Source organism: Gigantopelta aegis, chromosome 1 (assembly GCF_016097555.1).
Source record: "Gigantopelta aegis isolate Gae_Host chromosome 1, Gae_host_genome, whole genome shotgun sequence".
Taxonomy (NCBI): domain Eukaryota; kingdom Metazoa; phylum Mollusca; class Gastropoda; order Neomphalida; family Peltospiridae; genus Gigantopelta; species Gigantopelta aegis.
In genome coordinates this window covers 47,285,685-47,304,458 of record NC_054699.1, presented here as the reverse complement: position 1 = coordinate 47,304,458, position 18,774 = coordinate 47,285,685, and the positions used below count along the sequence as shown (strand labels likewise).

The following is an 18,774-nucleotide window of genomic DNA, read 5'->3' as shown; positions in this document are numbered from 1 at the left end:
TGTGTGGTCCTTAACCATATGTCTGACGCCATATAACCGTAAATAAAATGTGTTGAGAGCGTCGTTAAATATAAAAAAAAAACATTTCCTTCTTACCGTCACATGATAAAGCCGATATCCCACGTCATTAACTCGTTATTATCAATGTATATATCTACGCTGATATTCAAATAAGAACATAAACTTGATTTAGTCTTGAGAAAGGCTCTATTAGACGAACACCTGTTGACAATAACAGTAAACTCAGGATAACGTCTCTGTAGGTTACACACCACCATTAATTACTCCATGCAAGTCAATACAATTTCTATGTTAGAGTATATTCTGTGAAAAAGACAACACTGTCGAGAGGGTCATGTGACCACTAATTTTAGGGAGTGTTTTCAACTGACAAATACTGTGTAAACAAATCAACATAGGTCGACCACAAAACGGCCCCTATGCCTGACCACCTCCTCGTGTTGCTGTTATACAAGTGGCATCATACCACTTGCACAGTTGTTCTCAGTTAGTACTACGTATAACAAGTTACTTTAGACCAATGGGTTATTTAAATACTACAGAGGCCAACCTATGTGTAATCATCAAAGAAAGATTTCAAAAAGCCTATCACAATTTTATAGTATTTGTTTTTATGAGGAACTATTTTCTAAACCGGACTATATTAAGCTGCTATAGCAAGTAACGACACGACAAATGGTGGTGTGTTGCCTTTACCAACACAGGTCCAATCTTTAATACTGTTGGAATTTCAGTTTATAATTGTGAGAGTTCAGTTTCTTTTATCAACTCATGAATAGCTATTAACTATGTACAGAGACGGAGTTGCCGAGTTGAGATGCTTGACGCGAGTTCAAGTCACTGATATGATTTCCTCGGACGCGGTTCGCACCAGGAGGTCGATGTCTGCCACGCTCCCCGTGTTGCTAGTCAGACTCCTCTTCTTGAGGTTGGAGTCGGAACTGAACAGCGTGTTGCCCGTCGATGTCCCGTTAAACAGCAGCGGGTCTTCGGTCTTAGGGCCGTTTATCGTCTTCTCCAAATCATACACATCCTCTTCATCCTCAGACGTTTCCTAAAACAAGAGACAAAAAAAAGAGAGAAGATTTTGTGGAATTAAATGTCTCACCTAGAGTTCAGTAACATTTTAGGTGTTCTGTGATGACCATATTGTCACGAATTTAAGGACTTCATTTCTCTCAAAATGTATAATAAAATTGAAATTACATTGATTTGTGACACCAAACCTCGCTACTGTATCACCCAAAATGATCCACGATAGAGGGAAATCCATGCCAACCTTCTCTGCAATGTTAGTTTTTTTTTTTTTTTTTTTTTTTTTTTTTTTTTTTTTTTTTTATTATAGACTGTCACCATAACTCAATCATTTTGACAAAATATCATTAATAAGTGGGATATGGTGATTATGTACATGTACGTGTACATGTAGATGGTTAAACACAGTACTTGGGGTGGATCCAGGGGTGTATCTATGGATGTGTGTGTATTGAGGTGGACATAGGAGTGTATCTATGGATGTGTGTGTGTTGAGGTGGACCCAGGGGTGTATCTGTGGATGTGTGTGTATTGTGGGGGACCCAGGGGTGTATCTATGGATGTGTGGGTATTGTGGTGGACCCAGGGGTGTATCTGTGGATATGTGTGTATTGGGGTGGACCCAGAGGTATATCTATGAATGTGTGTGTGTATTGGGGTGGACATAGGAGTGTATTTATGGATGTGTGTGTATTAGTGTGGACATAGGAGTGTATCTATTGATGTGTCTGTATTGGGATGGACCCAGGGGTGTATATATGGATGTGTGTGTATTGGAGTGGACCCAGGGGTGTATCTGTGGATATGTGTGTATTGGGGTGGACCCAGAGGTATATCTATGAATGTGTGTGTGTATTGGGGTGGACATAGGAGTGTATTTATGGATGTGTGTGTATTAGTGTGGACATAGGAGTGTATCTATGGATGTGTCTGTATTGGGATGGACCCAGGGGTGTATATATGGATGTGTCTGTATTGGGGTGGACCCAGGGGTGTATTCATGGATGCGTGTGTATTGGGGTGGACCCAGGGGTGTATCTACGAATGTGTGTGTATTGGAGTGGACCCAGGGATGTATCTATGGATGTGTGTATTGGAGTGGACCCAGAGATGTATCCATGGATGTGTGTGCATTTGGGTGCACCAAAGGGGTGTATCTATAGATGTGTATGTATTGGGGTGGACCCAGGGGTGTATCAATTGATGTGTGTATTAGGGTGGACCCAGGTGTGTATTGATGGATGTGTGTGTATTGGGATAGACCCAGGGGTGTATCCATGGATGTATGTGTGTATTGGGGTGAAGCCAGGGGTGTATCCATGGATGTGTGTGTATTGGCATGGACCCAGGGGTGTATCTATGGATGTGTGTATTGGGGTGGACCCAGGAGTGCATCTATGGATGTGTGTGTACTGAGGTGGACCCAGGGGTGTATCTGTGGATGTGTGTATTGAGGTGGACCCAGGGGTGTATCTATGGATGTGTGTATTGGGGTGGAACCAGGGGTGTATCTATGGATGTGTGTGTGTGTGTGTGTGTGTGTGTGTGTGTGTGTGTTGGGGTGGACATAGGAGTGTATCTATGGATGTGTGTGTATTAGAGTGGACCCAATGGTGTATCTATGGATGTGTTTGTATTGGGGTGGACATAGGAGTGTATCTATGGATGTGTGTATATTGGGGTGGACATAGGTGTGTATCTATGGATGTGTGTATATTGGGGTAGACATAGGAGTGTATCTATGGATGTGTGTTTATTGGGGTGGACATAGGAGTGTATCTATGGATGTGTGTGTATTGGGGTGGACCCAGGGGTGTATGTATGGATATGTGTGTATTGGGGTGGACCCATGAGTGTATCTATGGATGTGTCTATATTGGGGTGGACATAGGAGTGTATCTATGGATGTGTGTGTATTGAGGTGGACCCAGGGGTGTATCTATGGATGGGTGTGTGTATTGGTGTGGACACAGGGGTGTATCTATAGATGTGTGTGTGTTGAGGTGGACCCAGGGGTGTATCCATGGATGTGTGTGTATTGGGGTGGATCCAGGGGTGTATCCATGGATGTGTATATTGGGGTGGACCCAGGGGTGTATCTATGGATGTGTATTGTGTATTGAGGTGGACCCAGGTGTGTATCTATGGACGTGTGTGTATTGGGGTGGACATAGGGGTATATCCATGGATGTGTGTGCATTGACATGGATCCAGAGGTGTATTTATGGATGTGTGTATGCTGAGATGGACCCAGGGGGTGTATCTATGGATGTGTGTGTATTGGGGTGGACCCAGGGGTGTATCTATGCATGTGTGTGTATTGAGGTGGACCCAGGGGTGTATCTATGGATGTGTGAGTATTGGATGGACCCAGGGGTGTATTTATGAATGTGTGTGTGTATTGGGATGGACCCAGGGTGTATATATGGATATGTGTGTATTAGGGTGGACCCAGGGGTGTATCTATGAATGTGTATATTGGGGCAGACCCAGGAGAGTAATATCCATGCATGAACCGACCTCTTGCTCTCCGTAGTTGAGGAAGTCCCTGACTCTCTGGGGGAGACAACAACACAGGTTTTCTCCCATCGCGGCCAGGTACTTGGACGGAACCCTCTGCTTCTTGTTGCATCCTACAGAGGAACATTATAATATAAGAAATACAAAACAGCTTTAGCAGATTAATAGAATCACTACAAAACAGCTGTAGCAGATTAATAGAATCACTACAAAACAGCTGTAGCAGATTAATAGAATCACTACAAACACAGCTTTAGCAGATTAATAGAATCACTACAAAACAGCTGTAGCAGATTAATAGAATCACTACAAAACAGCTGTAGCAGATTAATAGAATCACTACAAAACAGCTGTAGCAGATTAATAGAATCACTACAAAACAGTTTTAGCAGATTAATAGAATCACTACAAAACAGCTTTAGCAGATTACTAGAATCACTACAAAACAGCTATAGGAGATTAATAGAATCACTACAAAACAGCTTTAGCGGATTAATAGAATCACTACAAAACAGCTTTAGCGGATTAATAGAATCACTACAAAACAGCTTTAGCAGATTAATAGAATCACTACAAAACAGATTTCGCAGATTAATAGAATCACTACAAAACAACTTTAGCAGATTAATAGAATCACTACAAAACAGCTTTAGCAGATTAATAGAATCACTACTACTGTAGCAGATTAATAGATGCATTACAACACAACTTTAGCAGATTAATATAATCAGTACAAAACAGCTAACAGATTAATAAAACCACAAATAACCAGGTAACATAGATTAATATAATCACTATAAAATGGCGATGACATATTACTTTTAATAATAACTACAAAACGACTATCATTAATTTAATAACTACAAAAAGGCTATGGTATAATAATTGAATGACATCTAAATGGCTATGGTATATTAATGTAATAACTCCAAAATGGCTATGTCATTAATTTAATAACTACAAAATGGCTATGTCATTAATTTAATAACTACAAAATGGCTATGGAATATTAAATTAATAACTACAAAATGGCTATGTCATTAATTTAATAACTACACAAAGGCTATGGAATATTAAATTAATAACTACAAAATGGCTATGTCATTAATTTAATAACTACACAATGGCTATGGAATATTAAATTAATAACTACAAAATGGCTGTCATTAATTTAATAACTATACAAAGGCTATGGTATATTAATTGAATGACATCGAGGTGGCTATGACATATTAATATAATAACTCCAAAACGGCTTATAGCAGATTAATTTAATAACTAAAAAGTGGCTATGGTATATTAATTGAATGACATCGAGGTGGCTATGACATATTAATATAATAACTCCAAAACGGCTTATAGCAGATTAATTTAATAACTACAAAACGGCTATGGTATATTAATTGAATGACATCGAGGTGGCTATGACATATTAATATAGTAACTCCAAAACGGCTTATAGCAGATTAATTTAATAACTACAAAACGGCTATGGTATATTAATAGAATGACATCGAGGTGGCTATGACATATTAATATAGTAACTCCAAAACGGCTTATAGCAGATTAATTTAATAACTACAAAACGGTTATGGTATATTAATAGAATGACATCGAGGTGGCTATGACATATTAATATAGTAACTCCAAAACGGCTTATAGCAGATTAATTTAATAACTACAAAACGGCTATGGTATATTAATAGAATGACATCGAGGTGGCTATGACATATTAATATAGTAACTCCAAAACGGCTTATAGCAGATTAACTTAATAACTACAAAACGACTATGGTATATTAATAGAATGACATCGAGGTGGCTATGACATATTAATATAATAACTCCAAAACGGCTTATAGCAGATTGATTTAATAACTACAAAACGGCTATGGTATATTAATTGAATGACATCGAGGTGGCTATGACATATTAATATAATAACTCCAAAACGGCTTATAGCAGATTGATTTAATAACTACGAAACGGCTATGGTATATTAATTGAATGACATCGAGGTGGCTATGACATATTAATATAATAACTCCAAAACGGCTTATAGCAGATTGATTTAATAACTACGAAACGGCTATGGTATATTAATTGAATGACATCGAGGTGGCTATGACATATTAATATAATAACTCCAAAACGGCGTATAGCAGATTGATTTAATAACTACAAAACGGCTATGGTATATTAATTGAATGACATCGAGGTGGCTATGACATATTAATATAATAACTCCAAAACGGCTTATAGCAGATTAATTTAATAACTACAAAACGGCTATGGTATATTAATTGAATGACATCGAGGTGGCTATGACATATTAATATAATAACTCCAAAACGGCTTATAGCAGATTAATTTAATAACTACAAAACGGCTATGGTATATTAATTGAATGACATCGAGGTGGCTATGACATATTAATATAATAACTCCAAAACGGCTTATAGCAGATTAATTTCATAACTACAAAACGGCTATGGTATATTAATAGAATGACATCGAGGTGGCTATGACATATTAATATAATAACTCCAAAACGGCTTATAGCAGATTAATTTAATAACTACAAAACGGCTATGGTATATTAATAGAATGACATCGAGGTGGCTATGACATATTAATATAATAACTCCAAAACGGCTTATAGCAGATTGATTTAATAACTACAAAACGGCTATGGTATATTAATTGAATGACATCGAGGTGGCTATGACATATTAATATAATAACTCCAAAACGGCTTATAGCAGATTGATTTAATAACTACAAAACGGCTATGGTATATTAATTGAATGACATCGAGGTGGCTATGACATATTAATATAATAACTCCAAAACGGCGTATAGCAGATTGATTTAATAACTACAAAACGGCTATGGTATATTAATTGAATGACATCGAGGTGGCTATGACATATTAATATAATAACTCCAAAACGGCTTATAGCAGATTAATTTAATAACTACAAAACGGCTATGGTATATTAATTGAATGACATCGAGGTGGCTATGACATATTAATATAATAACTCCAAAACGGTTCATAGCAGATTAATTTAATAACTACAAAACGGTTATGGTATATTAATAGAATGACATCGAGGTGGCTATGACATATTAATATAATAACTCCAAAACGGCTTATAGCAGATTAATTTAGTCACCAATAAACGGCCATGATATACCGAGGATATTTCATGTTTGTTTTTGTCAAATATGATTTATATCTCATCGAGTGAAGTTTGCAATCATATCTCACAAGTCTAACAACAGCCAGTTGGAGCTCATGTCCACCAATCAAAACCTTACTTGCAGAATCATGTCAGTTATTTTTAAATAATTTGAAAATATTCCGAATTATCATGAGGGTATACGATATGTTTCATATGAATTACGAATGCCTTATTTAGACCAGTAGAACTGATTTTAATCAGATTGCAAACAACAATGCGTAGTCTCCAATGTCCAGGTAACATTTCGTCTGTAAATAATAATTTAAATATTCACCAATCACACTTCTCCTTTTATAACGTTATTTGGGGGCATACAAATTCTAAAAATATCGCGCGAGTTCTGAGACCAAGTGTGCAGCTACTACAAGATATGTACGACTGACAGAGTCTTTTTAACAACCAATATCTTCGTGTTTAAAATGTCAGTATTAGTTCACTAGAACCCCTCAAAACCTGACCCTCTGTAAGCTGGAATTCCCTCAAAACCGGACCCTCTGTAAGCCGGAATTATCTCAAAACCGAATTCCCTCAAAACCGGACCCTCTGTAAGCCGGAATTCCCTCAAAACCGACCCTCTGTAAGCCAGAATTCTCTCAAAACCGAATTCCCTCAAAATCGGACACTCTGTAAGCCGGAATTCTCTCAAAACCGATTTCTCTCAAAACCGGACCCTCTGTAAGCCAGAATTCACTCAAAACTGGACCCTCAGTAAACCGGAATTCGTTGAAGAACTACCTTTAACAAACTGTACCTGTTGCAATGCTCGCCAGCACACCGATCAACATCACCGACAGCGTCCCGAACGTCGAGTAAAGCGTGTATGACAGCAGGTACGCGCGTTCAATCCCCACTCTGAAATACGTTTAGAGACATTCTAAAAATACAAAGTATGCGTTCAATCCCCACTCTGAAATACGTTTAGAGACATTCTAAAAATACACAGTATGCGTTCAATCTCGACTCTGAAATACGTTTAGAGACATTCTAAAAATACACAGTATGCGTACAATCCCCACTCTGAAATACGTTTAGAGACATTCTAAAAATACACATTATGCGTTCGATCCCCACTCTGAAACACGTTTAGAGACATTCTAAAAATACACAGAATGCGTTCAATCCCCACTCTGAAATACGTTTAGAGACATTCTACAAATACACAGTATGCGTTCAATCCCCACTCTGAAACAACGTTTAGAGACATTCTAAAAATACACAGTATGCATTCAATCTGTACTCTGAAATACGTTTAGAGACATTCTAAAAATACAAAGTATGCGTTCAATCCCCACTCTGAAATACGTTTAGAGACATTCTAAAAATACACAGTATGCGTTCAATTCAATACGTGTACTCTGAAATACTCTGAAATTTAGAGACATTCTAAAAATACATAGTATGCGTTCAATCCCCACTCTGAAATACGTTTAGAGACATTCTAAAAATACACAGTATGCGTTCAATCCCCACTCTGAAATACGTTTAGAGACATTCTAAAAATACACAGTATGCGTTCAATCCCCACTCTGAAACACGTTTAGAGACATTCTAAAAATACACAGTATGCGTTCAATCCCCACTCTGAAATACGTTTAGAGACATTCTACAAATACACAGTATGCGTTCAATCCCCACTCTGAAACAACGTTTAGAGACATTTTAAAAATACACAGTATGCGTTCAATCTGCACTCTGAAATACGTTTAGAGACATTCTTAAAATACACAGTATGCGTTCAATCCCCACACAGAAATACGTTTAGAGACATTCTAAAAATACACTGTATGCGTTCAATCCCCACTCTGAAATACGTTTAGAGACATTCTAGAAATACACAGTATGCATTCAATCCCCACTCTGAAACACGTTTAGAGACATTCTAAAAATACACAGTATGCGTTCAATCCCCAATCTGAAATAACGTTTAGAGACATTCTAAAAATACACAGTATGCGTTCAATCCCCACTCTGAAACACGTGTAGAGACATTCTAAAAATACACAGTATGTGTTCAATCCCCATTCTGAAACACGTTTAGAGACACTCTAAAAATACACAGTATGCGTTCAATCCCCACTCTGAAACACGTTTAGAGACACTCTAAAAATACACAGTATGCGTTCAATCACCACTCTGAAATAACGTGTAGAGACATTCTAAAAATACACAGTATGCGTTCAATCCCCACTCTGAAATACGTTTAGAGACATTCTAAAAATACACAGTATGCGTTCAATCCCCACTCTGAAATACGTTTAGAGACATTCTAAAAATACACAGTATGCGTTCAATCCCCACTCTGAAATACGTTTAGAGACATTCTAAAAATACACAGTATGCGTTCAATCCCCACTCTGAAACACGTTTAGAGACATTCTAAAAATACACAGTATGCGTTCAATCCCCAATCTGAAATAACGTTTAGAGACATTCTAAAAATACACAGTATGCGTTCAATCCCCACTCTGAAACACGTGTAGAGACATTCTAAAAATACACAGTATGTGTTCAATCCCCATTCTGAAACACGTTTAGAGACACTCTAAAAATACACAGTATGCGTTCAATCCCCACTCTGAAACACGTTTAGAGACACTCTAAAAATACACAGTATGCGTTCAATCCCCACTCTGAAATAACGTGTAGAGACATTCTAAAAATACACAGTATGCGTTCAATCCCCACTCTGAAATACGTTTATAGACATTCTAAAAATACACAGTATGCGTTCAATCCCCATTCTGAAACACGTTTAGAGACATTCTAAAAATACATTGTCACGTTGGCAAATTTCATCACTCATGCGCGGGCAGTGGGGTGAGTGTGTTCACGGTGGAGCATGATCCCCCCCCCCCCCCCCCCCACCCACCCACCCACCCCACCCCCCCCCACCCCCCCCCCCCCCACCCCCACACACACCCCCCACCCACCCACCGTCTTCGCTAGACACCTTGCACAATTTCCGGCACACTACATGGCTTCCCCGTATGCTGACCCTTACCCACACTCAATTACCGTAGATCCCGAAATTAACACGTTCCTAAATTAATGCGAGTGACGGTGGGCAGACTAAAATGCGACATGGAATTAATACGAATGGCCTCCCTATACAGTATTACTTTTCTAGTAACACAGTTACACACGTCTGTGTAGTTTTCTGTTAAATCCGAATATATTGGATGTTGTTACAATTAAATGTTGGAATTGTGTATAGTTTACACCGTGGGATTCCAAGTCGCTGAGCCGCAGTTGTTAGGCCGGGTAAAACATGTTGGGCTATCGTAGGTTGTTTGGGGTTTTTCTTTTAAAAACTATTCACTTGCACCCTTCTTACAAATTTTAATGTTTAAATTAACAGGTGTTTTTTTTTTGGGGGGGGGGAGGCGGGGAAGCTGCCCTCCCTCCCCGCTGTTTCGTACGCGTATGCCTGTGTAATATCTCAAAATTAATTTGGTGTAAAACGTCGTAGAGTTCGGGAGATATTGGGGTCAGTGGCTTTAAGTAATACAAGGATAAGATCATTTATAAAACCTTTCATTATTTTTCACAGTTGCAATTTTTATTCAACGTTTCTTATACATACCGCTGCTTTTATCGGGAGAACGTTCAGTTAATCTGATTCAAGTGTCGCTAACAGTTTGCAAGCGTTAGCGAAAAACGGCTGGCTAAACGTACATGTAGACCAGGGATCGTAATTAAGGAAGGACATTTTTTATTTAACGACGTTCTCAACACATTTTATTTACGGTTATATGGCGTCGGAAAGAAGGAAGGAAATGTTTTATTTAATGACGAACTCAACACATTTTATTTACGGTTATATGGCGTCAGACATATGGTTAAGGACCACACAGATATTGAGAGAGGAAACCCGCTGTCGCAACTTCATGGGCTACTCTTTCCGATTAACAGCAAGGGAACCTTTTTATTCACCATCCAACAGATAGAATAGCACATACCACGGCCTTCGTTACACCAGTTGTGGAGCACTGACTGGAACGAGAAATAGCCCGGCGTGTCCATCGACGGGGATCGATCCCAGAACGACCGCACATCAAGCGAACGCTTTACCACTGGGCTACACCCCGCCCCTATATGGCGTCGGAGGATTGTAATTACGTACATCAGCGAGAGTGCTATACAGAATTTATGAAAGATTTTGGGATTTATTTTATAAAACAATTCCCAAACAGATAGCCACACGAGACAAGAAAGAAAGAAAGAAATGTTTTATTTAACGACGCACTCAACACATTTTAATTACGGTTATATGGTGTCAGACATATGGTTAAGGACCACACAGATTTTGAGAGGAAACCTGCTGTCGCCACTACATGGGCTACTCTTTCCGATTAGCAGCAAGGGATCTTTTATTTGCGCTTCCCACAGGCAGGATAGCACAAACCATGGCCTTTGTTGAACCAGTTATGGATCACTGGTCGGTGCAAGTGGTTTACACCTACCCATTGAGCACTGCGGAGCACTCACTCAGGGTTCGGAGTCGGTATCTGTATTAAAAATCCCATGCCTCGACTGGGATCCGAACCCAGTACCTACCAGCCTGTAGACCACAAGAGACAAGCACCTGTCGCAGTTTGATAGACAAGGCCTGGCATGTGGAGGTGGCCAGCGAAATACGTTGAAAGATAGGAGGCGCTACCAGATTGGGAAGAAATGAGATGGAATTCAAAGGAGAGAATGTAAAAAAGGCAGTGGGATTAAACAAAAATAAATAAATAATAATAATAATAAACTAACATAAATAACACAAAAAAGAAGAAACAAGTTTGTTTTATTTAACGACACCACTAGAGCGAGTTGATTTATTAATCATCGGCTATTGGATGTGAAACATTTGGTAATATATAGTAGCAACGGATCTTTTATATGTACCATCCCACAGACAGGACATCACATACCACGGTCTTTGATATACCAGTCGTGATGCACTGGCTGAAATGAGAAATAGCCCAATGGGCCAACCGACGTGGATCGATCTCAAACCGACCGCGCATCAAGTGAGTACTTTACCACTGGGCTACGCCCCGCCTCATAACAACCAAAAACAAACAAACAAACAAACAAACAAAAAAGCAAACAAAGAACTTACGGTTCGACGTATGCCGCCTCTGTGACGGCTTGTGTGGCAGCCTCCGTAAGTAGTGACTGGTTGACCACTGCGGTGCTGTTGAGGATCCAGGGGTAGCTGCTTGTCATGTTCAGGTGCGGGCAGTTGTCAGTGGGGGCGGGGGGCAGGAACGGGAGTCGGTGGATGGAGGGGGAGAAACTCGACCCAATGCTGAGCCAACAACCAAACGCCAGTCCCACGATGCCACCAATCAGTGTGCCCTGAAACAGACGAACATCGCCTCAGGTATACCGTTGTAACCAATAGCAGAGGCATATTGACCAATAGCAGAGGTATATTGACCAATAGAAAAGAGGCATTTTTTACCAATAGCAGAGACATATTTAACCAATAACAGAGGCACAATAGCAGAGGCATATTTGACCAATAGAAGAGGCATATTTGACCAATAGAAGAGGCATATTTGACCAATAGCAGACATATTTGACCAATAGCAGAGGCATATTTGATCAATAGAAGAGGCATATTTGACCAATAGAAGAGGCATATTTGACCAATAGCAGAGACATGTTTGACCAATAGAAGAGGCATATTTGTCCAATAGCAGAAGCATATTTTGACCACTATAACAGGCATATTTGACCAATAGAAGAGGCATATTTGACCAATAGCAGAGACATGTTTGACCAATAGAAGAGGCATATTTGACCAATAGTAGAGACATATTTGACCAATAGAAGAGGCATATTTGGACCAATAGATGAGGCATATTTGGACCACCAGAAGAGGCATATTTTTACAGATTATACAGGATTTCTGTCAGAAAATAATTGGAGAGTACGCAATAAAAACAAATCAGATTAGAAGTGCCCCTACTAGGTGGTTATGGACTTCTAAAATTGGACACTGTATTCCATGTACTATGACACATTTTAAACAGCATTTCTCTTACTATAATATTTTATTAAAAATTACAAAAAAACAAAAAAACAACACTTTTGTATATGTCATTTTCCAAGCATATTTTGTAATAACACGCGCATTTAAGTCAATAGCAGAGACATTTTTTTCTGATATGCTATTTTATTTGTGTTTGTTGATTGCTTAGGGTTAGTTGTAGAGCCGTTACTATACGGGTTCCGATATACGACTTGCGATATGAAACTGTATCACGATATCGTTAGTTCATTGTTTGAGGAGGGTTAGTTGTACAGATGATACGATACGGGTTCCGATATGATACTGTATGACGATCAAAACCCCTGGGCGGTTTCACTTGTTTTTGAGTGACATGCGAGTCAACAGAATACCTATTTCCAGACATCCAGCCATTTGACCGCGTTAGCATTTGGTTAAAGTTCATATATAAACTGATCTAAAGAAATTAGGGAACCTCAAATACTGACATAAACCTAAACGTGATGAAGTTAATCATGTTACAGGGCGGAATTTAGTTCGACGATTTAGCTCAGTCGATGGAGTGCTCGTTCCAGGTGCATGCGTCACAGAATCGAACCACCTCGGTGGATCCATTTAACTGTTTCGTTTTTTCTCGTTCCAACCAGTGCACCACAACTGGTCAAAGGCTGTTGTATGTGCTTTCCTGTCTGTGGGAAAGTGCACATAAAAGATCCCTTGCTGAATTAGGAAAAATGTTGCGGGTTTCCTTTGATGCCTACGCGTCGGATTATCAAATGTCTGCCATCCAATAGCCGATGATTAATTAATCAATGTGCTCTAGTGATGTCGTTAAACAAAACAATTCCTTTCTACTTTAATCATGTTACTGGCAGTCAGCCCCACACTACTGACATTCAGTGCCACATTACATCTCTGTATTATATACAGACGTAACTACTCTAGTAGTGTAATAAATGTGGTCTCTGATACCACATGTTCCCTTATTTCTATACATCAGTATATGATCAGTTTCCACATCTGCTGTGGCCTCTGTGTTTACAGTGTCAGGGGCGTAAACTGGGGGAGGGGGTTCGGACGAACTCTCCCACCCCTTCGTTGAGGCTGAACAGTTTACATTACAATATTAGACTATTCATACAGGTGTTCAGTGGAAAAAATGTACACAAAAAGAGTCCGCAAGATTAATATTCGGTTCAGAATATAGCCAACTAGAAAATCGCCGTATCACTCACCTTGGCGTTTGATATAGTTCAAAATATAGCCAACTAGAAAATCGCCGTATCACTCACCTTGGCGTTAGCTATAGTTCAAAATATAGCCAACTAGAAAATCGCCGTATCACTCACCTTGGCGTTTGCTACAGTTCAAAATATAGCCAACTAGAAAATCGCCGTATCACTCACCTTGGCGTTAGCTATAGTTCAAAATATAGCCAACTAGAAAATCGCCGTATCACTCACCTTGGCGTTTGCTACAGTTCAAAATATAGCCAACTAGAAAATCGCCGTATCACTCACCTTGGCGTTAGCTATAGTTCAAAATATAGCCAACTAGAAAATCGCCGTATCACTCACCTTGGCGTTAGCTATAGTTCAAAATATAGCCAACTAGAAAATCGCCGTATCACTCACCTTGGCGTTAGCTATAGTTCAAAATATAGCCAACTAGAAAATCGCCGTATCACTCACCTTGGCGTTTGCTATAGTTCAAAATATAGCCAACTAGAAAATCGCCGTATCACTCACCTTGGCGTTAGCTATAGTTCAAAATATAGCCAACTAGAAAATCGCCGTATCACTCACCTTGGCGTTAGCTATAGTTCAAAATATAGCCAACTAGAAAATCGCCGTATCACTCACCTTGGCGTTAGCTATAGTTCAAAATATAGCCAACTAGAAAATCGCCGTATCACTCACCTTGGCGTTAGCTATAGTTCAAAATATAGCCAACTAGAAAATCGCCGTATCACTCACCTTGGCGTTAGCTATAGTTCAAAATATAGCCAACTAGAAAATCGCCGTATCACTCACCTTGGCGTTAGCTATAGTTCAAAATATAGCCAACTAGAAAATCGCCGTATCACTCACCTTGGCGTTAGCTATAGTTCAAAATATAGCCAACTAGAAAATCGCCGTATCACTCACCTTGGCGTTTGCTATAGTTCAAAATATAGCCAACTAGAAAATCGCCGTATCACTCACCTTGGCGTTTGCTATAGGACAGAATATAGCCAACCAGAATATCCCCGCTAGGGGTCCTCCAAAAGCTGATAGGAGTGAAGTGGTAATCTGAAGAGAAAAAATAAAGTAAACTCCACCTTAAAATCCTCAGTAAAAATCCACTCCGTCACCCGATAGACCCCCAATCATTATATAGTAACAACTCCACTTTGAAATCCTCAGTAAAAATTCCCTCCGTCTGACACCCGTTAGACCCCCAATCATAATATAGTAACAACTCCACTTTGAAATCCTCAGTAAAAATCCCCTCCGTCTGACACCCGTTAGACCCCCAATCATAATATAGTAACAACTCCACTTTGAAATCCTCAGTAAAAATCCCCTCTGTCCGTCACCCGTTAGACCCCCAATCATTATATAGTAAAAGGACGACGTTAGACAGACAGTTACTCTATTTATTCAGTAAAATGACGATGCTAGACAGACAGTTACTCTATTTATTCAGTAAAAGGACGACGCTAGACAGACAGTTACTGTATTTATTCAGTTAAAGGACGATGCTAGACAGACAGTTACTGTATTTATTCAGTAAAAGGACGACACTAGACACACAGTTACTGTATTTATTCAGTAAAAGGACGACGCTAGACAGACAGTTACTGTATTTATTCAGTTAAAGGACGACGCTAGACAGACAGTTACTGTATTTATTCAGTAAAAAGACGACGCTAGACAGACAGTTACTGTATTTATTCAGTTAAAGGATGACGCTAGACAGACAGTTACTGTATTTATTCAGTTGAAGGACGACGCTAGACAGACAGTTACTGTATTTATTCAGTAAAAAGACGACGCTAGACAGACATTTACTGTATTTATTCAGTTAAAGGACGATGCTAGACAGACAGTTACTGTATTTATTCAGTTAAAGGACGAAGCTAGACAGACAGTTACTGTATTTATTGAGTTAAAGGATGACGCTAGACAGACAGTTACTGTATTTATTCAGTAGAAGGACGACACTAGACAGACAGTTACTGTATTTATTCAGTTAAAGGACGACGCTAGACAGACAGTTACTGTATTTATTCAGTTAAAGGATGACGCTAGACAGACAGTTACTGTATTTATTCAGTAGAAGGACGACGCTAGACAGACAGTTACTGTATTTATTCAGTTAAAGGACGACGCTAGACAGACAGTTACTGTATTTATTCAGTTAAAGGACGACGCTAGACAGACAGTTACTGTATTTATTCAGTAGAAGGACGACACTAGACAGACAGTTACTGTATTTATTCAGTTAAAGGACGACGCTAGACAGACAGTTACTGTATTTATTCAGTTAAAGGATGACGCTAGACAGACAGTTACTGTATTTATTCAGTAGAAGGACGACACTAGACAGACAGTTACTGTATTTATGCAGTTAAAGGACGACGCTAGACAGACAGTTACTGTATTTATTCAGTAGAAGGACGACACTAGACAGACAGTTACTGTATTTATTCAGTTAAAGGATGACGCTAGACAGACAGTTACTGTATTTATTCAGTAGAAGGACGACACTAGACAGACAGTTACTGTATTTATTCAGTTAAAGGACGACGCTAGACAGACACTGTATTTATTCAGTTAAAGGATGACGCTAGACAGACAGTTACTGTATTTATTCAGTAGAAGGACGACGCTAGACAGACAGTTACTGTATTTATTCAGTTAAAGGACGAAGCTAGACAGACAGTTACTGTATTTATTGAGTTAAAGGATGACGCTAGACAGACAGTTACTGTATTTATTCAGTAGAAGGACGACGCTAGACAGACAGTTACTGTATTTATTCAGTTAAAGGACGACGCTAGACAGACAGTTACTGTATTTATTCAGTAGAAGGACGACACTAGACAGACAGTTACTGTATTTATGCAGTTAAAGGATGACGCTAGACAGACAGTTACTGTATTTATTCAGTTAAAGGACTACGCTAGAGAGACAGTTACTGTATTTATTCAGTAGAAGGACGACGCTAGACAGACAGTTACTGTATTTATTCAGTTGAAGGACGACGCTAGACACACAGTTACTGTATTTATTCAGTTGAAGGACTACGCTAGAGAGTCAGTTACTGTATTTATTCAGTTAAAGGACGACGCTAGACAGACAGTTACTGTATTTATTCAGTTGAAGGACGACGCTAGACACATAATTACTGTATTTATTCAGTAAAAGGACGACGCTAGACAGACAGTTACTGTATTTATTCAGTTAAAGGACGACGCTAGACAGACAGTTACTATATTTATTCAGTTAAAGACCGACGCTAGACAGACAGTTACTGTATTTATTCAGTTGAAGGACGACGCTAGACACATAATTACTGTATTTATTCAGTAAAAGGACGACGCTAGACACACAGTTACTGTATTTATTCAGTTGAAGGACGACGCTAGACAGACAGTTACTGTATTTATTCAGTTAAAGGACGACGCTAGACAGACAGTTACTGTATTTATTCAGTAGAAGGACGACACTAGATATACAATTACTGTATTTATTGAGGTAGAGGACAACGCTAGAGAGACAGTTACTGTATTTATTCAGTTAAAGGATGACGCTAGACGGACAGTTACTGTATTTATTCAGTAGAAGGACGACAATAGATAGACAGTTACTGTATTTATTCAGTTAGAGGACAACGCTAGAGAGACAGTTACTGTATTTATTCAGTAGAAGGACGACGCTAGACACACAGTTACTGTATTTATTCAGTTGAAAGACGACGCTAGACACACAGTTACTGTATTTATTCAGTTGAAGGACTACGCTAGAGAGACAGTTACTGTATTTATTCAGTTGAAGGACGACGCTAGACACATAATTACTGTATTTATTCAGTAAAAGGATGACGCTAGACAGACAGTTACTGTATTTATTCAGTTAAAGGACGACGCTAGACAGACAGTTACTGTATTTATTCAGGAGAAGAACGACAATAGATAGACAGTTACTGTATTTATTCAGTTAAAGGATGACGCTAGACAGACAGTTACTGTATTTATTCAGTAGAAGGAAGACGCTAGATAGACAGTTACTGTATTTATTCAGTTAAAGAACGACGCTAGACAGACAGTTACTGTATTTATTCAGTTAAAGGATGACGCTAGACAGACAGTTACTGTATTTATTCAGTAGAAGGACGACGCTAGACAGACAGTTACTGTATTTATTCAGTTAAAGGACGAAGCTAGACAATCAGTTACTGTATATTTCAGTTAAAGGACGACGCTAGACAGACAGTTACTGTATTTATTGAGTTAAAGGATGACGCTAGACAGACAGTTACTGTATTTATTCAGTAGAAGGACGACACTAGACAGACAGTTACTGTATTTATGCAGTTAAAGGATGACGCTAGACAGACAGTTACTGTATTTATTCAGTTAAAGGATGACGCTAGACGGACAGTTACTGTATTTATTCAGTAGAAGGACGACACTAGAGAGACAGTTACTGTATTTATTCAGTAGAAGGACGACGCTAGACACACAGTTACTGTATTTATTCAGTTGAAGGACGACGCTAGACACACAGTTACTGTATTTATTCAGTTGAAGGACTACGCTAGAGAGTCAGTTACTGTATTTATTCAGTTAAAGGACGACGCTAGACAGACAGTTACTGTATTTATTCAGTTGAAGGACGACGCTAGACACATAATTACTGTATTTATTCAGTAAAAGGACGACGCTAGACAGACAGT

The 18,774-nt window shown here is 38.9% G+C and overlaps 1 protein-coding gene across 1 annotated transcript in view; it reads right to left on the bottom strand.

Annotated features, from left to right (window-relative positions):
* Positions 1 to 702: 702 nt before the first annotated feature.
* The window catches only part of LOC121368434 (sodium-coupled monocarboxylate transporter 1-like), a 58,173-nt gene continuing 40,101 nt past the window's right edge, over positions 703 to 18,774 (bottom strand). The window contains exons 12-16 of the mRNA XM_041493168.1: positions 15,036 to 15,122; positions 11,935 to 12,173; positions 7,576 to 7,676; positions 3,577 to 3,689; positions 703 to 1,075 (exon numbers count right to left, since the gene is read on the bottom strand). Coding sequence (XP_041349102.1) covers positions 854 to 1,075; positions 3,577 to 3,689; positions 7,576 to 7,676; positions 11,935 to 12,173; positions 15,036 to 15,122 — 762 coding nt within the window. The 3' untranslated portion in view covers positions 703 to 853. The remainder of the gene's footprint in view (positions 1,076 to 3,576; positions 3,690 to 7,575; positions 7,677 to 11,934; positions 12,174 to 15,035; positions 15,123 to 18,774) is intronic.